The 24,506-nt window shown below is 45.8% G+C and overlaps 1 protein-coding gene across 1 annotated transcript in view; it reads right to left on the bottom strand.

The window, feature by feature from the left end:
* Positions 1–24,506, bottom strand: part of SYN3 (synapsin III) — a gene marked incomplete at both ends in the record, with an annotated part of 414,093 nt that overhangs the window by 57,951 nt on the left and 331,636 nt on the right. Inside the window, one exon of the mRNA XM_080812195.1 lies at positions 11,004–11,066. Within this exon, the coding sequence (XP_080668321.1) occupies positions 11,004–11,066 (63 nt within the window). The remainder of the gene's footprint in view (positions 1–11,003; positions 11,067–24,506) is intronic.

Here is a 24,506-nt window from a genome sequence, read left to right as displayed (position 1 = left end):
TGTGTGCATACACACATGCACACGCTCCAAAATGTAGTAAGCTCCCTGCTTACCTCCTTCCCCGGCTTTCCCTCACAAACAACCCTGCTGCTGCCCCCCATAAGCAGTGGAGCCTGCTGACCCTGAATGCACCGACTTCCAAGAAGGCAGAGATGTGGCTCGTTTCCCTTCCAGGAAGATCGGAGGGAGGCTGCCCGGGGCCAGAGCCTCAGTGAGCGTCAGTGAGGCAGGCAGCCTCTGCTTGCTTCCAGACATTTCTTCTTTTGCCTGCCAAAAGTGAGAAGGGGCTGCACCTGCACATTTTGGCTGAGGATGGCCTCCATGGACATGCAGGCTGTGCTCCCCATGGACCAGTCTGGAGGCGGCCCTCCCCTTGGCACAGGTGCCAGCACCGGTGGAAAGAGCATGCAGCCTTCCCGGCATGCTGTGTGCAACCTTGGGCAAATCATTGTGCCTCCTTGATCTCTGCTTGCCTCATCTGAAAAAGGGACACCATGGTAGCACTATCCACCTTAAAGGACGGCCAGAGCTTGACTAGGCCTCTGTTGTGGATGTGACTGTCTAAGGCTGGGAGAAAAGCAAGGAGCCAGTAATCAGATTGTGGTAAACTACATGCAGCATTTCCCAGGCGACATTCGCACTTTCCTCTTTCTAAGGGACTTCTAAGGGGATGATGGCCCAGGCCTTTGTTATATACAATACCAAGATGGGCCAATAGACGTCACCAGGGAAACAGAGAAGTGAGAGAGAAAAAAGGAAATCTTACTGTTTTTCAATGTCTGTCCGTTCAAAAATATTCTGCTTTTCGTGGAAGAATTGTGTGGTGAGTGCACAAAAGCAGGTAATTGATTCTTTCCAGATCAGTCTGTTCCTGGGCTTCTGTTCCTCTTGACAAAATGGGTCTTGTGGGGCGTGGGGATGCACACAGTCCTTGAAACCCTGTGCCAGGAGGAAGAGTTTTCTTTTTCTCCTTCTCATTGTCTTGCATCAGTGTCCTCGGTCTTGGCTTCGGGCCCAGAGTGAGATCAGTCCACCAGCCAAGAGCAGTTCATATGAAAAGGTCAGTGCTGGTCTCCAAGGTACTGACATGTTTTTTGGGTGGGCCCTGTGAAATTCTTTACAAATCAACTCTCTAATGAAGTTGGCGGGTCGCCTTATCAAGGGAAGAGATGATTCCACCAGTGCGTTCCCAAGTGTCCCACGCAGCCCGAAGCAGAGGTCGGAAGGACCTGCTGACCTTGATTCGAATCCTACTTCCAGCACTTACCCGTGACCTTGGGCAAAACAACTCTTGGAACTTCTGCAAAGCTGGGACCGGAGATGTTGAAGGCATGTGTATCCTGGCTCAGGTGCTCAGAATTGCTAATACACACTCTCTCTTCCTTATTCATCCTCCTGGCTCCTCTGCTTTGAGTAAGCCCAGAGAAGTCGAGTAATTTGCTCAAGGTTATAATGCTGGCAAACGGCGGAGGCAAGATGAGAACGCAAGGAGGTCTAAGTTCAAAGCCCATATTCACCCTCACTTACCTCCCCATCTCACACTTACTTTTAACACTTTTACTCACTATTCTTCAGAGCGATCAGGTGAGGAAAATCATGACACACAGCACTTACGTGTTTAAATGACTTGCTCAGGTGGATACTGCTGGCTTCTGAGGTGCGGGGCTGACAAGGAGGATCCAGGTCTCCCCAACCCAGGCCAACCAAGAGCAATGCAAGGATGTGGGTATCGGCAGAGGAAGTGCCGCCATTAGAGATCTAAGCCTGAAGCCGTCCGAAGAAAAATGAGTGGATGGTCCAGGTGACTTTACCTTAAATATGACAAACATCAGGGTAGATAGAATCATAAAATGACTGTTTTAGTTTGCTTCTGTTTATGCTTAGAATTTTGGCATTTTGCCATCCAAAGGAAGAAAGAGACCTTTAGGACTCTACAGAACATGTAGTGTGTGTGTGTGTGTGCATGTGTGTGTGATGTACACACATAGGTACAAATACCACACACACATGCACACACACACATACACATGCGTGCACAGAGTTGAACCTTATTATCTGCGGTAGTTATGGTCTATAACATTGCAGCCAATACCGATTTAGTGAATACCAAACTATTGCTCCTAAGGGAAATACAGGGTCTCTGGAAGCCTCTGGTCACAGACATTTCCATCAACTGATCAATACATAACCTTGTTTTATGTGTGATTCCGTTTCAAGCCATCTTATTGAATATATATTGTTGATTCATTAACATCGAACAAGGAGCCACCAGCACTGTAACTCATGCCTGAACAAAGCTTATTTAACACATCACAGCCTTCTTGCACTTAGGATTTCTTGCACTAACAGCACTTCAGCTTCACACTTGTATGTGGGGCGGCACTTTAAACAATAAAGTCACCACGAGAAAGTGCAAGAATGTGTAGTGTGGCTCTACATAGAAGCCACACGGGAGAAAAGGACACTTGTTTATAGTATGAGAGCTGAAACAAGGTGGAACGTTGCCTTGCTGGACCTCGGCCGGGAACGTGCCCATTATTGGCTGCTCTGCATATGTCTCTGAGCGTGAAAGTGCTGTGAGTCAATTTGGGGATTACAAATAACAAATAAAATTTAGTGAATAGTTGAATTTGTACACATGGAATCCATGAATAATGAGAAGGGGTGGTTTATACTGTGCTTGTAGAAAGGACAACCTCAGGCCAGAGGCTCTGAGAAGGAGAACACAGTGCTCAAAATTTTCACTAACATGTAAAGGACTGATAGATCCTCCACTAAGGGTCCATTTTACTCAAGAGAAGCAGAGAATATGTGAGGCCAGTGGTCATCTCAAGGGAGTGGAGGGGTAGGTGAGAGAGGACGTGGGGGGAGGGAGGAGTTAAGAGGGAGGGTGGTGGGGTGGGTGAGGGTCCCTCCCTGTCCTACTTCGGTCTGGCAGGGACCTTGAAAGCTGCTCCCCTGGGACACCTTGCTGGCTCGCTCCCCTCCCCTGCTCTCACCCAACTTGGCTTCTGCTGAACTCTCTGGCGGTCTCCCAGGTGCTGTGGAACCTTCTGGTTTCTTCATGGCTCCCCTGGGTTCCATTTGTCCATTTGCTCATTTCTCGTCCTCCCTCCTCCACTACCGTGTTCTTGGGCCATGACTCCTACTAAAAGAGCGGATGATGCTGGGAAAAGCTTGCTGAATGAGTCAGTCCAAGAGATGATACCTGAGTCCAGGTTGCTCAGAGGTGATGACAGAAGCAGCCCTGACCCAGTGGGGTGTGCAAGATGCCTGGGCTGCTGGAAACATGGAGTTGAGGAGCATGCCACCTTGACGCTCCAGAGCAGATGCAGGGACACCTGAACCCTGTCACTCACTACTCTAGGCTTAGAAGGACAGCAACCCCTGCGCATGCAGGGGAAGTGTCAGGATGTCCAGGTCTGGGCTTATCAGCCTGTGACCACGTCAGTGTGCTTCACCTCTGTGAGCTCAGGCAGTGGAACTAGACTGTCTGGGGTCGGACACCAACTCCACCACCTACTCCCTGTGCCTCAGTTTCCTCATCTGTAAAGGGGGGGGTACCAACTCTACCCACCTTATAGGGTAGTTATAAAGATTGCATTCAATGAGTGAATGTATTTCAAGCACTTAGAACAGTGCCTGCACAGAGTAAACTCTATTTAAAAAAATATTTTATTATTATTTTGTTAAAATATTATTTATTTATTTATTTACAGAGAGAGAGAGAGAGAGAGAGAGAGAACACAGCAGGGGGAGTGGGAGAGGGAGAAGCAGGCTTTGTGCTGAGCAGGGAGCCTCATACGGGGCTCGATTCCAGGACCCTGGAATCATGACCTAACCGAAGCAGGCGCTCAACTGGCTGAGCCATCAGGCACCCCCAGAGTAAACTCTATTAAGCATTAGGTTTTATTATTATTGTGGTTATTATGTTTTGTTATTATTACTGCTCTTATCTCTAAAGTATGGGCTCGAGTCAGATAATCTCAAAGGTCTTTCTTTCCCTTTCTGCTCTGTTATTGGGGATGCTCTCTCGATGTGTGGCCTCGGGCAAAACCTTCTCCTCTCTGGGGCCTCACGTTCTTATCTTCTAGATGAGGTGCCAGGACTCAAGCCCTGAGAGTCTGTGAATCTATGAAATAAGGATAAGGCACCTCCCAGGGTGGAGTTAACTTGTTATTTTGGCCTCTCCTGGGGATGTTGCCCAGACAAGCAGTTAAGTAATCAGAATAACAGTTTACATTTGTAGTGGGTTTTTAAAGTTCCCATTCACTGAGTGTTTACCAGGCACTCTCCCAAGGCTCAAGTGATTTATTCTATCTTCATTACAACCCCAGGAGGGCGATATTGTCCCCATATTGGAGATGAGGAAATTGAGGCACAGAGATATTAAATAACATCCCCAAGGACACACAGCCAGGAAATGGTCAACCTAGACCCCAACCCCAAAACCTTAATTCCAGATACCATAAACATTAACGACCCCCCACCCCAACTGGCAACTGGCCTTGAACTTGACTTCTAATCCTCTGATAGTAACATGATATTGTGCCATTCCTTTTAATGGACTGCTCGTACTGTTGAAAATAACCACAGATTCTCATCATTGAAGGATACATAGAAGTGTCTCCAGGGTTTCTTAGCCTTTGGAAGGGTTACAGACCCCTATGAGAAGCTGAAAGAAGCTATGGACCCTTTCCCACCCAGAAAGTTCGTATCATACCTGCACATAAACACACACACACACCTCCCAAAAACATATACAGAGATTTGTCCTAATTTCAGGGGTTTCAAACATCTCAGGCTGAGAGCTCATGCAATGCTTAAATCGTCCTGAAACTTTCCAGTAAGTATGCATCTTTGCTCCAAATCTGCATTGATGAGAACTTCTTCCCTAAATGACCATCTATTCCATTAATGTTCCCCTCCAACTGTTAGAAATTTGCTCCATTGACATATTGACATTTGTTCATTTCCTCCTAACTTTGGTCCCAGCTCTGCCTGCTAGATATTATTTCAAAACGCACCACATCTGCCCATGATGATTCTCCACGTTTCTGCAGAGGCTGCCAACACTATCCCTAGCAGATGCCTCTTTCCTCCATTGTTCAGTTAACCTTCCCTGGGACACACTGATTTGTGAATGGCTGTCTCAAGCACCCAGAATGGATGTATAGCCCAGAACCCAAAACAATCTTCTGGCCACAGACTGACCAGGGCAATGCAGGAGTCTCACTGTATTCTGGACATCAGATCTCCATGAATATATCCTAAGAGTGGATTCCATTTTTTAAACCTTGTTTTACTTTGAACTATAACACATATAGAGAGGACTGCATAGTCCAAAAAGAACAGTCCAACAAGCTATCTATCACAAAGCAAACATCCACATCCAGAACTAGAACTGCTCACTCCTGCCTCCTCCCCACGATCACTCCTTTGTCCTCTACAAAGGCAACTTCTACTCTTTTTGGTAATAACATTCTTGTTTTCCTTAAACATTGTATAATCTAAACGCATATCCCATTTCAAGTTATGGTTTTGTTTCCCTGGTTTTTGAGTTTTATATAAATGGAATCATTAAAATAGGGATTCTTTTGTATGTGACTTATTTCACTCAATGAAATACGTGTATGAGAGGCGTGCATGTTGTTACTTATAACTGTAGTTCGTTCATTCTCATTGCTGGAAGTTTCCCACGTGTCTGAATATACTGTACTTTATTTATCTAATCTATTATTAATGGATATGTGGGCGGTGCCTGGGTTCTGGCAATTATGAATGAGCTGCTATAAAAACACTGGTGATCACACGCATGCATTTAGGCTAGCTAGCCCTAACAGAACTTTTGTGCAACTTCTCAGCGGATAATATCAACCCGTCTTCCAAAGCAGTTTTATCGATTCACACTTTTAGTAGTTGTGTGTGTGAGTTCCAATTCTTCCATGTCCTTGCCAACGCTTAGCGTTATTCATCTTTTTAATTTTAGTTCTTTTGGTGGTTACAGAGTGGCATCTTGTTGTGGTTTTAATTTGCATTTCCCTAATGACTAATGTGGGTGAGCCCATTTTCATCTATTTATTGCGTATTTATGGATGAGAGGTTTTGGCAACTCCTTACTCATCTGACTCATCCTGAAGTTACAGCCAAATGGAATATAGTCTCTGACAGATGATGCTGTTTAGTCATATCTCCTTTATTGACTTCAAGTTTGGATTTTAGGTCCCCAGAGCATGTCTGAACATTCTTCAAGTAATCGCTACACGCATTGTGGAGCTCGAACTGATGACCCTGAGATCAAGAGCTGTGTGCTCCATTGTCTGAGCCAGCTGAGTGCCCCTGAACATTCTTAATACTCATGACAGCTAGTATTTATTGAGAGCCCACCATGTTCCAGGCACTGGATGCTTGACATGCATCATGTCTCCTAATCCTCACAACCAGTTTATGAGGTTGCTACTGTGATTATTTGCTTGTACACATGAAGAAACCAAGGCGGGGAGGCTACATAACTTACTTGCTAGATTCAAATCAATACCCTTAGCCACTATAACACACTGGCTCCCAAAGATGGAAACATTTGACTACATTAAAAAAAAACAAACCTTTAAAAATGCTTAAAAACTAAATAATAAAATGGACATGTAACTGTCAAATGGAGAAAAAGAGCTGCAAATTAAGACAAGGTTTTAATGTGCTTAATATGGAAAGAGTTCTTACAAACTAATAAAAGGACATAATAAAAAAATGGCAAAGGTTTCTGTGGTCAGCTAAGTCTGGGGAATTCAGCACATCTTTCATGTTCTTTTTCCCCAACAGTGTATCTAAGCAAATTCATGACTCTTTAGTTCCACACTAAAAACTTACTTTAGAAAGGGGAATCCTCTTACACTGTTGGTGGGAATGCAAGCTGGTACAGCTACTCTGGAAAATAGTATGGAGGTTCCTAAAAAGTTCAAAATAGAGCTATCCTATGACCCAGGAACTGCGCTACAAGGTATTTACCCAAAAGATAAAAATGTAGTGATTTGAAGGGACATCTGTCTCCTAATGTTTGTAGCAGCAATGTCCACAATAGCCAAACTATGGAAGGAGCCCAAATGTCCATCGACAGATGAATGGATAAAGGAGATGTGGTATATATATATACACAATGGAATACAGAAAAAAAATGAAATCTTGCCATTTCAAAGACATGGATGGAATCAGAGGGTATTATGCTAAGTGAAATAAGTCAATCAGAGAAAGACAATTATCACATGATCTTATTCCTTTGTGGAATTTAAAAAACAAAACAGAGAATCATAGGAGAAGGGAGGGAAAAATAAAACAAGATGAAATCAGAGAGGGAGACAAACCATAGGAGACTCTTAATCATAGGAAACAAACTGAGGGTTGCTGTGTGGGGGGATGGGGTAACAGGGGGATGGGGATTAAGGAGGGCATGTGATGTAATGAGCACTTGGTGTTATATAAGACCGATGAATCACTGAGCTCTACCTCTGAAACTAATAATACACTATATATTAATTAATTGAATGTAAATAAAAAATAAAAAAGATATTAAAAAGAATAAAATAAAAACTTACTTTAACGCAGCACTTTCCAAACCTATTTGACCAACATAGGGTTTAGCAGCTGAATAATTACAATGCTTTGAACAGACTTTGAAGCCTGTTGAATTCTATAATAACCACTGCTTCCTCTGGTTTCTGGACTGGTAAGAGTTTCAACAAAGGAAATGAAATTAGTTTTGTCCCTGGTTTCTCAACCTAGACACTATTGACATTTTGGGCTGTCTAATTCTTTGTTGTGGGATTGGCTCAGGCGCTGTGGGCTGTTCCCAGCAGCATCCCTGGTCTCCACTCAGTAGATGCCAGATGCCAGTAGGACCAACCCCACCCCCAGTTGTGATAACCAAAATTGCCCCGTGGAGGCAGAATTCTCCTCCCCCCATGAGAACCACTGGTCTAGCCTGACTGATTTCTAAACAACCCATGATCCTCTGCATGATAACCTCCTACCTAAGTGCCTCCAAACTGCATAGTGTCTCACTATATTTTGATTTCTGTGTCTTGTGACAGCCTCTATTCTTTGTTAAGAGAGTATCAGCCCATCTCTTTGGCTCTTTGGATCTTTCCGGTTTGCTAGAACTCCTTCTACCTGAAGGCACAGCAAACCATGCGCAGTTCCCCAGACATGGAACTTCTTTCCACTCTCCTATCCTCTAGGTGGAATTAAGCTCTTTTCTTCAATCCCCATACTCACTGCACACCCTCCTATTAGACCTGTGACACACAGGTCTAATTTTTTTTTTACGTGCCTGTTTCCCCAATTCCTTGACAGAAGAAACTGGGTCCTATTTCTCTTCTGGTTCTCAGTACCACATAGGCACTAATCAATCAAAGGAGCAAAATATAATCGATGATGGCAGCGGGGACCTAGGTGGATTTCCACCAACACTGAGTCCATTGGCAACCTCTTCACCAGTTTTTTCCTAGGAATGTTCTCTTTGCTGGTCTCCAGGAAGACCATCTTCCTTCTTGAGAGAAGTAAAAGTACCACAGAAGGTACCAGTTTTGTTTTTCTCCCTCTCAGACATGAATATGACATCATCTGCTCAGTCGGCATGCCTAGGCCATTCCCGATAGTTTTCTCATCGAATACTGAAGGAGAAGCGCCCTTTTCCCTTGATGTCAGCGTTTCTGCAAACCCCAGTTTATTCTAGCCAGTGACACTTTTTATCCTTGGATATGTGTCCTCCTTTCCATGGAGGAGTCCCTGTTGGGCCTGAGTTTCTCAGAGCACCCCCTCCTCTGAACATTGCTTCAGTCTCTCTAAGTATTTCCTGTCTGGGATCACTGGAAGCTTGAGATACAGAATTTAATTCTTGGGAACCCTTTACCAGAGTCGTCCAAGATGGTGGCAGTGGGCGGAAAGAAAAGGATGGGTTTGAGCAACGTTAACAAAGGCGAGTGAAACGACCTGACAGCCTATTAGACATAGAGTGGGGAGCTGACTCCCAGATTTTTGCTTTGAGACAATGGAGGGACTGGAGGTTCCTGCTGCAGAGACAGCCACAGGAGGAGGCAGAGGAGGAGGAAGGAGAGGAGGGGGAGCAGGCTATTTGGGACTGTTAGAGTCTGAGGTTTCCATGGGAGACCAGGGGGACATGTAGAGGAGGGAACTGGATATAAGAGCTGAGGCTCTGGATGACAAATCCAACCCAGGGACTATTGGCACGCAGGTGACCTTAGGAGCTGAGAGCGCAGATAAGTGCACGTTAAAGATGGTGCAGCAAGAAAACAACACGAAGGAGACTGTGAAGGACTGGTGGAGACAGGAGAGCCAGGAGAGGAGCATGAGTCAAAGGCCACTGGAGGAGTTTCAGGCAGAAGGGAAGACCAGCAGCTTTAAGAGATACAGGAAAGTCAGCTCCCATGAGGACGGTAAAGTGCCTGCTGACTCAGCAGCAGAGGGTCACTGAGGACTAAGGCAAGGGCAGCGCCGGAGCCCCGGGGGGCAGAGGTGCAGGAGGGCTTGCGGGGAGGGGCGGCAGGGGCACAGACACAGCAACATGTTTAAAGAGGGAGTCCCTCATCCATCCGCTCTCCCAACAAGCCGAGGGGCTACTGGCCCCCAGGGATATGACAGTGGGCAAAAAGGCAAGACCCCTGCCCTCATGGTGTACCCTTTCAGGAAGATGAAGTATTTTAGAGGGAGGATTTCTTTTAAAGATGGTTGTTAGAATCATCACCCTTTGACAGAGAAGGCCAAGTGAGGTCAGATGGCAACTTGTTCAAGTTCACATGAATGTCAGAGCTGTGGGTCGTGCCCTGACCCGTCTGGCCCTTTGCTGCCTGAAGGGGATGAAGTTTAGGTGGGAACAGATGACACAGAGGTATAAGAGGGTGGGGAAGAATAAAGGTGCCAGGTGCAGGCTTATTTATGAGGGGGCTGGGCCTACTCAGATCAAGGTTTCTATCTATTTGAGCCAGAGGTTTGAGAGGAGACCTGTGGTGGCCCCCACGTTCCCCCACACTCCCACCCCTCTTATTTAGGAGTAAATCTCCCTTTCCTGTGGGCATCCTGGTCCACACGGTTCGAGTGGGGCTGTACTCATCTCCACATGCGCTGGTTAGGGGATGGGCCCAGGAATCCGAGCAAGGCTGAGCAGCCTTCCACTGTGGGGTTAATATAGAGATGCTGGAAAGAGCCACGGTCTTTCTTCCTCTGTGACAGTGAGTTTGGGGACCAGGGTAGGTCCCCAAGCCATCTTGACTATCTGAAGAAAACACCAGGCAGAGATAAACAAGGTCAAGAAATACAGGAGACCGGGCTCTGATAGCATTGCTTGGCCTCCTGGAGCCAGCTCTGCACAGACCTATCAAGAACTCTCCCAGACTTCCCGGTGGCTCGAACCAATGGATTCTCTTTCGCTTCCTGATTTGAGTTGCGTTTCCACACTTGCAGCTGAAAGGACCTGACCAATTATGACAAATATGTCAGCTGTGACTGTGTAACATATATGATTTACTCTTGCAGAAGCTAACTGACTCCAGGGCCTTCCTCCACAGAGCCTTATGTGTTCACCTCCTTCTAGGTCCTGGCCCCGCAGGTGTGGCGGGGAGGTGAGTAAGACTAGAGTTTAGAGAGCCACCGTGGAAATGAGGATGGGAACAAAAGAATCAGCGTCTAGAAAATGACTTACATTTGTTGCTCTGAATCCACAATCATAGGAAACAATTAGCTAGCAACTCCAGGCAGGGTTCAGTGGGTACAGACTGAGCTGGAGAGACGCTCATGGTACAGGAGCTCGGGGGCGGGGCGGGGGTTGGCAAGGGGTGGGGAGGACAGGGTGCATCCTGCATCCTGGGCTCCTCCAACACTGTTCTGGGCGGTGGAGCCAAGGTGGGGCTGGCGGGGGACAGAGGGAGAGGGGAACAAGCAGTTTGGGGAGGCTGCATGGGTATGAATGTGAGTCTAAAAGCTGCTTCTCATACCTTTCCCATTCCGGCGTGGGCGTGTCCCAGCTTGACCACCACAGGGAAGTGGGGCGCTGTGAGCTGTAAGACAAGAGGAAATCACTTGTTAGCATCGTTAGCATCCCAGAGTATTGCCACCGAGAGACTCTGGGCGCCGCCTGTTCTGTAGAAAGATTCAGTCATCTGCTATTACCCGGAATCCCCACAAGAACGCTTTGACAGATGGTCATCCTGCTGCAGCTCCAATGCGCGAAATGCCAGCGATCTGGGCTTCCAAAAGAAGCCCTGAGCACTTAAAAGCAGCCTGCCTGGGGCATCCACCGAGAGACGGCAGGGAGGAACAAAGCGATTGGTTTCGGATCCTGGCTTCACCACTTGTGCAACCTCAGGCGAGTTTTACATGATCTGTGGCTCAGTTTGCTCACCTGTAACATGGGGACGATGAGTGTCCATCCCACAGGGTTGCTGCGAGGATCAAACAAATTATTACATGTGAAGCCTTTACGTTGTAAGTACCCAATGAACCACAGCTTCGTGACTCCCACCATGGTTCTGCCTTACGTTAGCCCTCAAAAAACCTTCATGTATCTTGAAACACACTCCCTCCCCCAAGCCCTCTCCAGGCTACCCTATGAGGTTTCTTAATAGTGGTCATGCCACCATGGGCATGTCTGACATGTATTGGCTCCACCCTATTGGGCACTGTTCTGGGTGATCGCCGTGTATCATCTCCCTTCGAGGGCCATGCTACTTGTCTCGCTGTTCCCTGTAGCGTCCTTAGCTCCAGGAACATCGCCTGGCCCAGAGAAGGTGCTTGGTAACGGAGTTTGTGCTTCATTCAACCAGTCCTCTCAGCAAGACCTAGGAGGCATGCATGCTTCTCCTTAGAGGAGGAGAGGGGGCTCAAAAGATTAGGTGCTTGGTCCTATGGTCCATGGTCACTCAGCTGGGAAGGGAGGGCACCAGGTTCAAACTTAGGCTATGCATTTCCTCCCTTAACTGTTCGTATGTTGTTTGAGATGAGTTTGCTTGGTGTCTACAAGTCTACTTGGAGGAGCTTGAGGGTAAACTTTTTCCTTTCTAATTATTTAGTAGTAACTTCAGTCCCCCTACTTGGATCTACCTGGCCAGGGGTAATCATGTCCTACTCTCTGTGCCATCTGTCCATGGTCCTGGGTTGTCCCTGACAGTGCTGTCTGTCCTGACCCTCTGGCTGCCTTAAGAGGAAGAAACTGGCTCTTTTCTCTTGGTGCCCAGAGTCTAGTCTGACGTGGAGGTGCTGCTGTAGGTGCTTTGAAGGGTCTGCTGTGGGTCACAGAGTCATTCGATGGGCCTCATCTCATTGTACCCATGCAATGGCTCCATGAGGCAAGCAGGGAAGGTTTTTAATCACCATTTCACAAACAGGAACTCAAGGTAGGTGCTGGGAGGGGGTGGAATTGGGACTTAAAGGTGCGCCTGTCAGACTCTAAGCCTGATGTGAAAGGTTTTCACTAAGATCTAGCTCAGGGCTTCCTGTAGTACATGCTGAATAAAAAAATTTCCCCCTTTTTGACACTAATTTTTTTAAAAAAGATTTATTTATCTGAGAGAAACAGAGAGCGAGAGCGAGAGAGCGAGAGAGCACGAGCACACAAGTTGGGGGAGGAACATAGGGAGAGACTCTTCAAACAGAGGCTCAGCTGAGTGCAGAGACTGACATGGGGCTCAATCCCATGACCCATGAGCTCATGACCGGAGCCGAAACCCAGAATCAGATGCTCAAATGACTGAGTCACCCAGGCACCCCAAGGCTAAACTTTATCACATCTTGGTGCTTAGAGAGAACAAATGTATCTTTTAAAAAAGGCCAATATTTGATTTTGATTTCAAAAGCAATATGTACTCACTGTATAAAAAGTTTGGAAAATGTAATAAAGTATTATGTTGTTATTATACAGAAGACAATAAAGAACACCCTCAGACTTTCAACAGATGTATTATCTGTTGGGGTGTTTTTTTTTTTGACATTTTATTTTACTTTTTTGGTAAATTTTATTTTTTCAGTGTTCTAAGATTCATTGTTTATGCAACACACCCAGTGCTCCATGCAATACGTGCCCTCCTTAATACCCACTACCAGGCTTACTTATTCCCCCTACCCCCCCTCCCTTCCAAAATGGTCTTCTTTTTTTTTAAAATCCACATTTTTTTTTCCCAGTTGTTCTACCTTGGGAGTATACTGAATATCCACTTCTGCTTCCTGCTCTTTCCACTTACTGTTCTGTGCTAAGCATATTCCTGGTAGTGATTACTTGTCCATTTAATAGTTATTACAAAATATTTCACATATGAAAAAGTCTTAAAGAGCATTATCATGGCCATCACCCCACTTAAGAAATAAACCACTGCCCACATAGATGAGGTCCCTGATAGACTTTCTTACTGCACTTCCTTCCCTCCCACCCAGAGGTAATCATCATGATACGATTTTATTTATGATATGTGTTTATTATTGCCTCACATTTATTCATATTTTAACTATTATTAACATATTTTAACTATATGATTCTCAAACAATATACAGTCCACATGTTTAAACTTTATGTAGTGGTATCAAAAGAAATTGTTTTTGACATTATGTTTGTGAGATTCATGCATGCTCCTCTATACAACTCCTCTATGTGGATTAGATTTTTATAGCTGCATAATATTTTAGTATATGAACACATTACCATTTGTCTACTTCCTGTTGATACACATTTAGGTGATTTCTATTTTTCCAATAAATGATACTAGTGCATCCCGCCTGCATGTGCAGGGGAGTTTCTCCAGGGCACATGCAGAGGAGCGGAATTGCCGGGGCTGGGCAATGCTCTTCTCAGTTTTGCCAGGTATTGCCAAATTTGCTCTCCAAAGTAGTTAATGCGACTTACGCTCGCACAGGCAGGGAAAGAGCCCCCAACACCTGAGGTTGAAAGAATTAAATTTTACCAACCCAAAGGATGTGAAGTGGAATGAATGGGTGTCCTTTCACCAAGTGGCTTTTGTTCCCCAGAAGAGTTGTCACACCCAGCCATCCACTCACAGACTCCGGACACCTCCAGCAGTCCAAGAACTGCCCAGGTCACTTCTGGGGCTTTATCTCTATCTCATTTCAAGCTGGAGCATGAGGGGTGGGGGAATGGGTGTGCTCTGTCTTCCCCTCCACTTCTTCTGGCCTCATTATCTTCCCACATGCTGATGGGTACTGGAAAGAATGTGGGTGTTGGAGTTAAACTTACTCCCTAATCTGGGGCTAGATATTTAACCTCTTTAAAACTTAGTTCTTGGATCTGCAAAATGGGAATGATATTGCATAGCTTATTTGATGGTTGTGGGAAGAAGAAATGAAATAAGGAATGTCATACTGCTTAGCACCCAGGGGTGGTTCAAACTCAAAGTGTAAAGTAGGACTGAGGGGAGGAAGGAGCTGACACTAGTTCATGGTGGTAAGGACAGAGGTGAAGAAAGGCTGGATGAAGGGGAAGGAGAGCAGAGGTTGCTGCTTGGCAGTATGTGATAGTATGGCAGGGGGTGAAATGAAGTCCAACAAAGGAAAGCTAAAGGAACTTAGCAATCATCTTGCCTAGCCCCCATGTTTCCATGTGGTGGGAAATAGAATTTCTAGGAATGCTCCCCAAGGCGTCCCACTCTAATCTCTGGAGGCCGCAAATGTGATGAGATTGTTATACAAAGCCATATAGGGATTATTTTATGTTATATGGCCCATGTGACCCTAAAATATGGAGATATCTGGGAGGATCTAATCAAATCACATGAGACCCTAAGAGCGGAGAACCATCTCAGGCTGGTGGCAGAAGGGGGAAGCAGAGAGTCAAAGCAGGAGAGAGATTCAGGACACTATTCCTGCTTTGAGATGGGGGTACTTGAGAAGGAATGTGGGTAGCCTCCCGGAACCAAAGGTGGACCCTGTCTGATAGCCAACAAGGAAATGGGGGCCCTAGGTGTACCTCATTGTAAAGAACTGAATTCTGTCCTAACAGGAATGAACTTGGAAGGGGATCTTGACCTCCTGAGGAAAACGCAATGTGCTGGCACTTTGATTTCAGCTTTATGAGACCCTAAGCAGAGCACCTTGACATGCCAGCCTGGACTTCTAATCTACAGATTTGTGGGATAATAAAGGGGTGTTCTTTTTGACAGCTTAGTTTGTTAGAGCAGCAATAGGAAACTAATACATGTGTGTGTCCTCCTAGAAACTAAAGCCCAAAGAGTAAAAGTGACTGTTTTCATGCCCCACAATAGCAGAACAAGAAGTCAAGCCCACAAATTTTAGGACACCTGGTTGACTCAGTCAGTTAAGTGTCTGACTCTTGATTTCAGTCCAGGTCATGATCTCAGGGTTATGAGACTGGGCCCTGCATTGGGTTCTGTACTTGGCGGGTTTTCTGCTTGAGATTCTCTTTTCCTTTCCCTCAGCCCCTACCCCATCTCTAAAATAAATAAATAAAGAAATAAAATCTTAAAATAAAAAAGAAGTCAAGGCCATGAGTTTTGACAATCAAGCACTCTGTCTACCACAGCACACTTCCCTGGGGACCACACGTGTATCTAAGGTATAATAAATTCTTTCTTCTAATTATAATGATCCATACAATAATATTGAATCAAATGAATTCACTGATTGGAGTGAGAAGTACGTGGCTGACACTGTGTTTTATGCTATGCAGGACACAGGAGATGGAGCCAAAATTTCTTGTTTTAGAGAGGTAGACTTCATGCCCAGTGTGGTCTAGTGCAGGGCAACTCACAATCCTAAAAGCAAGACTTGAACCAACAGCAAAAGTTGGACACATCACCGACTGAGACACACAAGCACCCTGGGAATAGCATTCTTTTTAGAACTGGATGGGAAGGCTCTAGGCTGGTGTTGGAGAGAAGAAAGAGGTAATTTGGGGCCAGGTTGTTGGGGGCTTTCAAAGCTGAAGGCAAGAGTCTAGATCTCTTGGATGGGCAGTGGGGAAATAGTTCAGATCTGGAAAAGGAGAGTGACCTGCTTGCTGTAGGAGAGATAGATTGTATTTGCAGACACTGACAAGCCATAGACCAATTTGAAATTGATTACAACTAAACCAAGTGCCACTGGTTGGGCCGGGGCTGGGCTGGGGATAGTGGAGAAAGTGGAGACACTCCCGAGTTTTTCTTTTCTCTCTGTTTTTAAAGTGATGCTTTAAAAAATTGAAATAATAGTGTTCAAATGACCATAGAAATCCAAGATGAGGAATATCCACAACCTCATTATCTAATCAAATCAGTGTTTGTATTGGTCCATATTACTTTATAATCCCCATTTATATATCCAGTTAAAAAATGGAATGTTCTGCAATAATCTTAGAGGTAGAATTTGACATCTATCTTCTCATTTAACATTATACCCTAAGTTTTTCCCTCCTGTTTTGCCATGGTTTTTTAATTTTTCTTAGATTCCCTCCCCCACTCCACTGGGCTGGGGATCTCACCTGCCTGGTGTGTCTAACTGATCTCACCTGCCTGGTGTGTCTAGTGCATACTCCTGCCCATTGCTTTTTATCCTTAATCTTTGCAAACGTGTGTGTGTGTGTGTGTGTGTGTGTGTGTGTGTGTGTGTGTGTATAGTTGAGGTTGCTGTTTGTTTTTTCTAAAATGGCTCTTCTCACTGAATATCATGCCATGCACACTTCTTCTCCCACCTCAGTAGGTATACCCCTAACCCAATAGTTTTAAAGTTTCACAATATTCCACAGGACGCGGGTGCCATAATTCTTTGGCTGTTTCCCTATTAATAGACATTTGTGTAACATTCTCTCTCTCTCTCTCTCTCTCTCTGCTACTACAAACAAGACTACCAAATATCTTTGTACAGGTATCCTTACAAACAAGTGTCCTAATTCCAAGAGGGCAGGCCAAGAACTTTTCAAGGGGAAAATTGCCAGAATTTGAAGACATTCTGGTAGGTTTCTCAAATGGTTTCTAAGGGCTCAGGAAATGAAAGTGGGTGCAGCCCACCATACAATCTCCCAGGCTATTGACAACTGCATTTCTGGAGTGTCTTGTAATAGCCAGGAATGGTACTGGGCACTCTACATATGATAGCACCTTCCTTTCCCCATGAGACAGGTAAGAGATCAGAGGCAAGCCATTTGCCCAAGGTCAAACAGGTGAGGAATGGTGGAGCTTCTCTTCCCTTTCAAGCTCTTTCCCTTCCCTAGCTGTTCAACTGTGTTCCAAGGGCCATTCCCACTTCCACTCATTTGCAACAGGCCAGCCCCTCCCCTAACACAGGTCATGGAGGACAAAAAACATCTTGTCGGCTATTTTCTCTCTTCTCTTCCCAACAATAGCTTTATTTAGTCCCCTTGGGGATGGGAGGCTGCACCAGCCTCTGGCAGGCTCCTTGTCCCTGCTCACATGCCCCGGGGGCCCCAGAGTTCAGCACTGCCCAATGGCGTGAGAGGCCTGACATCCTGTTAGAAGAGGCAGATCAATTTTTGAAACCAGAGATCCCCACCCTGATAAGGGCCCTATTCAGCAGTCTACCAAGAAGCCAAAATAAGTGGGGGTGGCCCAGCCATCATGCTGGCTGTTCTCTTGGGGGGGGGGTGGAGTCAGAGCAGCAGGAGCCCAGATTAGTACTGTAGCACTCTCTTCAAGCCATGAAATTGGAGAGCTGGGCTCTGAGGGGCCTGCTACAGCTTCCCCCAGAAGGAGGCAATTCTCTCTGCATTCATGAGTCTCTGGAGATTTAAACACTTTCAGTGTCCAGTCCTGGCTAAGTATGGAGAAAACAAGGCCAGAAAGAGTCTGGAGGAGGAAAAAAGTCAAGGACTAAAGAAGCCTGGGAAGATTTCAGTGAGGAGCTAGGTGTCCATTTCATGCCTGTGAGCCTCCACCTGATCTAGCTCTTGCTTCTTCTGTTTTGTCTTCTGTGTTTCCCTCCTACCCACCCCAACCTCTGCCTACCAGTTATGTATTAACCCACAGGACTTTCAGTTCTTTACTCAATGGGCCACACTCCCTCTAGCCACAGGGCCTTTGCACATGTTGATCTCTTTCTCTGAAAGACTCTGCCCAATGATCAATAATATGATATTAATTCAAATCAATTCAGTGGACACTAGTTGAGTGAGAACCATGTGGCTGGCAAGTGCTGTGCAGGGCACGTATAAGATTGAGACAAGGCCAATCCCTTCTCATATTTGGCGTCTCAGCCAGAGAGTATTCCCCTGGCCACTGGTCTAAAGTGGGTGTTTCTTATTGTCTTCTCTATCACACTCTGAACTTGCCCTTCATAGTGCTAGGTACCAAGGGCAATTATATGTTCATTTCCTTTGTGTCCATCTCTCCACTCTCCTATAGGAGCTCGCACAAAACAAGGGGCTTTGTTTGTTTGTTCGTTTAATATTAGTTTCAGAGGTAGAATTTTATGATTCATCAGTTACATATAACACTCTGTGCTCAACACCAAAACGTGCCCTCCTTAATGCCCATCACCCCGTTACCCCATCCCCCACTCACCTCCCCTCCAACAACTCTCAGTTTGTTTCCTAGAGTTAAGAGTCTCTTTTGGTTTATTTACCACTGTATCTCCAGGCTCCACACAAGGACTGGATATAGTAGATGCTGTGCATGGTAGTATATTGTTGGATGGGTGTTAGAGAAAGCCTCCCCTGGCAGGGAGAGGTATCATGTGCTAACAAGCAGAAGCAGAAAGAATTTGCGGACAAGCTGTTGATAAAGCTGGTTTGAGCGGATGCTTGTCGGGGAAGCAATGTGAACTAGGGTGGGAATATGGGGAGTGGCAAGCTTAGGGGATGCTTGCATCAGAGGTAGGAGTTCAGGATGCATTCTGTGGGCACTGGGCAGCCATTGAGGGTTTGTGTGCAGAGGGTAGACATATACAAACCAGGTTTAGGAAGACCCTTCTGAAGGCTACGGTAACAGCAGCTCCCATTTCTGGAACACTTACAGTGTAGCTGGCATGGTGCTAAGCCCTTTAAATATATCACCTCGCCTAAATCTCTTGATACTTCTATGAGATAGCTTCTATTTTTACCCGCATTTTACAAACAAGGAAATAAAGGCCAACAGAAGTGAAGTTTCTTGCCTAAGATCACTCAGTAAGAAAGTGGGGGAGCTAGGATTTGGCCAGAGCTCAGTGCCCTGCTTCCCACATGGTACTACTTCTAGATAATCATTCATTGCACCATCAGGTGCTTCTCCTGTGCCCAGAAACAGGGTCCACTCATTTGATTTGCTTGGGCAGGTGGGTGGAGGCCAGCAGACTCATTAGGACAAGGCCCGCTACTCTAATAATCATGCAGTTCAGGGAATGGTAGGAGTAGCACGAGCTTTGGAGCCAGAGGGACCCCCAGAGTTCACATATAGTTCCAATACCTATGGTTATGAACCCTTGGGCAAATCATGGACTGCTCTGTGACTCAGTTTCCTCATCTGCCAAACAGGAAGATCCTTGAAGAATTAATATCATAATAGATGTGAGTCACTAAATTCTCACTGCCAGTGAAGAGGCTAACACTGAGGTAGGACATGTATAAACCGGCACGTAGTAGGGCAGCAATCCACACTAGTTCCCATTCTATTCCCTTCACAGCTGGGATCCTGGGGACTCGGTAGGGGGAAAGTTAAATGCTGGTAGACAGGACTCACTCAGTTCTCAGATATAGGAAGGGGAGAAGAGAGGGGAAGGAAGCCTGATGCCCGTGTTGTGAGCAGGGAGCATGATGAAGCCTTTGACAGAAATGGGGCAGCCCAGAAGCAGGGTTTGTTTTGGGCATTTAAAAAAGACTCATTCAGAAGAGAGAACAGAAATATCCCAGCAGCTGCTTGATAAACCTTAGCCTCGTTATGCAGTATCTGACAGAATCTCCTTGGAACTCAAGCTGCACACAAAGACACTCCTGTCTAGAGGGAGGAGAATGGATACAATGACCTTTGACAGCCCTTTCCAATTCTATACTGCTGTGACATCCATAAATCCCCACCTAGATGACTGAAACAAGTTGAGACAACAGCTTATAGGGCTCTGTGTGACCGGTCCCTGCCTTCTTTCCTACCCCCATCTCACCCATGTTCCCCCAATAGCCTCTCTGTCCCAGCCTCACTGGATTTCTTTCTGGCCCTGATACTCGCTTTGCTCCCTCCAGCCGCAGGGCCTTTGCACATGCTGTTCTCATTGCCTAGAACACTGTCCCAGCTCCTCCCTGCCATGCTTCAGATCTCAGCTCTAAGGTTGCTTCTTCAAAAAGCTGGCTCTCAGCTCCCTGCTTAGGTCATGGCCTGCTCACCTCTGTCTCCCTCCTAGCACTTCTGCCATTTTTAATTTGTCTGTGTGATTGCTGGATAAATGTCTAACTCCCTCACTGGACTGTAAGCCTATAAAGAGCTGTGGATCTGTGTCTATTGTTGCTTATCATTGAACCCTTGGGGCCTCTCCTGAATTATAGACCTGCCTCCTATACCCAGCCCTGAGGTAGTCTCACAGGCACCTCCAACTCAACATTTCCAAGCAACCTTATGAACCCCTCCAAAATGCTCTCTCTTCCTCCAATATCCTAACCTCAGTCACCGGGCCCTCCACCCACCCAGGTGCCCAAGATAGAGACCCTGCCTGCCTTCTTCATTCTCGAAACTGCCCTAGACCCAGGGAGGAGCCCAGGAAATGTTTGCTGAGTGAGTTCCGTGGTTTCACCCCGCCAGCTTAACGCTCTCTGCCCCTGGAATCCCACCTCTGAACCCTCTGCATCGCCTCCACCTACGTTTAGTGTGTCTTGGAAAAATACTGGTGGCATATTTAGAAAAATTAAACTAAACCTGCCCTACCAAAATACAAACATTCCTTTCTCTTACATTTCCTGTTTCCCTGAGAAACGGAATAGTCAAAAATAAACAAAGCGATAGGATGGCAATATTTGTCCGCAGATATGCTTTGCTTGTTCTCACTGTGAGGTTTATGGCACAGAACAGGCTCGGGCCGCCAGCCTTTCTCCCATGAGGATTCTTCTGGGTGCTGCTCACGGTTCAGACAACATCTCCTGTGAAACTGTGGCTCTGGGACCATCTGAATGACTCGAAGCGTCTAAGACTACTCTGAATCCCGTGGAGACACTCCGCCATGGCCTTTCCAACTGCCTGGGGTTTCCATGTCACTTTCTTCTGCTCCCAGGCTGTTCAGTTCCATTTCCCGGTGGGGAAAACCCCTGAGACAAGTCCGATGAGCCCTGACATCATCCCTCTTCTTAGCGACTTCAGAAGATAGCTCCAGAATAATCACACCACAGAAGTGTCTGCATTTCTTTGTTTCAGTTTATATCCACACTGTGATGTCTTAAGGTTAAAGATACATCTAAAGCTTTGCTTAAAGGTACACCTGTTGGTGTTGTATAGAACGAGCACTGCTTACTTGGGGCTAGGAGCGAAGGGAGATACCATTTTCTCTGGGTTGGGAAGCTGATTCGTGGGACGCCACAGCATGAGGAAGAAGAGCAATGCAGGCTTTGAAGCCTGTTGGTGTCCCTTCCTACAGGTGCACCCCGGAGACAAGTCTCCTAGCCTCTCAAGTCTTGGCTGCTTTTTCCGTAAATGGGAAGAGGCACACCAGCAATTCAAGGGACAGTGAAGATTTGCGTTTGTATGTCAAATACATTCTCCCGAGAGCTGGATCCCAAGCTGAAATTCTTTGGGGATAATTTGAACCAGCGGATTCACTTCCTAGAGCAAAACCCCTGATTACCACCTGATGCAGTTACGAACATTTCTTTCAAAGTTTTCATCTCTGTACTATTTAATGTAAAAATTGCTTTGAAATGACTTAAACATTATCATTAAGTTGATTAATGGATTGATCTGATATTCCTTACATAAAAAATGACTCTATGCACTTATTTTCTAGTACAGAAATATACTTAGCCTCTGATGATGGCATGCTGTCTGGTTTTTATCCTGTAAATCTTGCATAGCCTTTCATTTAATACAGAGAGCTCTGACCCATCACAGCTGCAATGATAGTACCCGACTTTTAAAAAAATATATATTTATTTATTTCAGAAAGGGAGAGAGCTCAAGTGCACAAGCTGGTGGCGGTGGGGGGTGGTGGTGGTGGGAGAGGGAGAAGCAGATCCCCTGCTGAGCAGGGAGCCCACCATGGGGCTCAATCCCAAGAAGCTGAGATCATGACCTGAGCCAAAGACAGACTTTTAGCCCATTGAGCCACCCAGGCTTCCCGACTTCTTTTTAATAACAGCTTTATTGAGGTATAATTTCTATACCATAAAATTCACGTTTTTATAGTAGAAATTCAGTGTAGGGTAGTCACGGAGCCATGCAAATATTATCACTATCATCTGATTCCAGAACACTCTCATCACTCAGGAAGAAATCCCATGCCCATTAGCAGTCACTCCCCAGTCACCCCTCCCTCTAGTCCCTGGCAGCCAATGCTCTACTTTCTGTCTCTATGGATTTGCATATCCTGGAAATGTTGTATAAATGGAATCATTCAGCCCATGACCTTTTGCAATTGACTTCTTTCACTGAGCATCATGTTTTCCAGGTTCATGCATGCTGTAGCAGGTGTCAGGACTTCATTCCTTTTTATTGCCAAATAATATTCCATTGTGTGGATGGTGCCTGATTTTTAAATACACCTTGGAATGGTCTTGTTGTGTATTTCCAGTGACTGCAAACCACGAAGGCAAATGAATGTCTTAGCAAGTTTCAATAAACAAGGATAATACTTTGGATCAGAAAGAATTATATTAGCCAGCTGGGCATCTCATGAATGTATACTATTTGGGAGGGAAGAGGATTTTTTACTGGTAAACCAACACTGGCTTGCAGGTATCTGCATCCTGCCTTGTCTGCTCTACTCCCCATTGTTTCTTCAGCCCTTGCAAACAGAGAGCCTGAGCCAGATCACTAGGCCAATTACTGAAGCAAGCAAGACCTCAGCTTCTAGCACATTCTTACTGACTTTGTCATCCCATAAACAAGTTGATAAAGGGAAGGGCTAAGAAAGATGTTTAGGAGCCAAAGAAGGAAGTTTCAGGAAATGTTGGTATGAGGTACCCATGAGTAGAATAAGAGAGAGAAAATTATCCCTGATTCTCCCTTTCCCTTACAAAACCGTTACCCCTTCCCTTCTGAAAATGACCTAAATTATCCAAACACTTATGGGTTTGAAACCTTTGAATTATTCAAACACTTTGGATTATCCAAACACTTATGGGTTTGAAACCTTTGAAACCATTCAGAGAGGAAGCTTTGAGGGGTGGATTTTATAATCCTACCACCAAAGCTAAAATTGTGATTGGCCTTATATGTTTATTTTCATGTTTATTGTTGAGCTCCATGAGGGCAAGGCCAGTATTCATTTTGTTCATTGTTTGCCCAACACACAGCAGGTGTCCAGTATATGTTGATAGAATTCACCAAATGAATGTAGGAACAGAATGCTGAGAGCTGTATAAATATTAGGTGTTCTCATTATTGCCATCACCATCATCATCAGTACTGACTGACTGCGCTACTTTTAGAGATGCTCTCTCCCTGGCATCGAACTTCTTGTCGTTCCAGGAGCTCAGTACGCTTTTGGTATCTCTATCCTTATTCGGGCCCCACCAGGGCACCCCCCTTCCTTTAGCCTCTCCTTCCCGCTTCCTTCCATCTATGGAGGAGATTGCAAAGCATAGTGAGCACTTGGGTGCAGCTGCCTGGGCTGAGCACTGGGCCTACCACTGCCGAGCTGTGTGTCCTTGGGCAAGTTACTTCACTTTTCTGTGCCTTGATGTCTGCACTGATTATAGGGTTTCAAGTGAGTTAATACACGGAAAGCACTTAGCTATGCATGTGGGGGAGCGCTGGAACCATGCTGGCTGTTGGTATTATTGTTAACCTCCTGCTGTTCTCCAACTGCTTCTGTGTCTCCCCATCTACCACTCCAGGCTTTCCAAGGTGACATCTGCCAAGAGGAACCTGGTCTTCCAAGTTAAAGGTTGGCAAGGGTTTAAGGGGTGACCCGTGTGGCCAAAGGTCTGCGGTCGATGGATGTGTGTTGGCAGTGGGGAAGGCTGTCCTGAGGTGATGAATCTGAGCCTGAAGACAGAGATGGACGAGGGTCTTTCTGGCTCTTTCGGGGTCTAGAATCAGGAGCTCTGTTTGGACACTGTGGAGGGATCTGATAGCCCTCAAAGGTTACCCTAGTCTACTCTTCCTCATGGCGCTATACACTGGTGTCTCCTGCCTGATCTGACAGTAAGAGAAGCCTTTTCCTACCCGAGCGGATCAGATGTGGGATGGGACCAATCAGCACAACGGAGCTCCTTCCCTATATGAGGCAATAGGTCAGAGAGACAGAGATCCTGTGCAGGGTCATGTCTCCAACTAGCACCCTCCAGGCCCCGCTTTGCTCTGCCTCCGTGGTTATTTATTTCTTTTAAAGATTGTATTTATTTATTTATTTATTTATTCATTCATTCATTCATT

The sequence above is a fragment of the Martes martes genome (genome assembly GCF_963455335.1).
Source record: "Martes martes genome assembly, chromosome: 8".
Taxonomy (NCBI): Eukaryota; Metazoa; Chordata; class Mammalia; order Carnivora; family Mustelidae; genus Martes; species Martes martes.
Note: the sequence above shows the minus strand (reverse complement) of the source record. Positions and strands in the feature narration are given on the sequence as shown.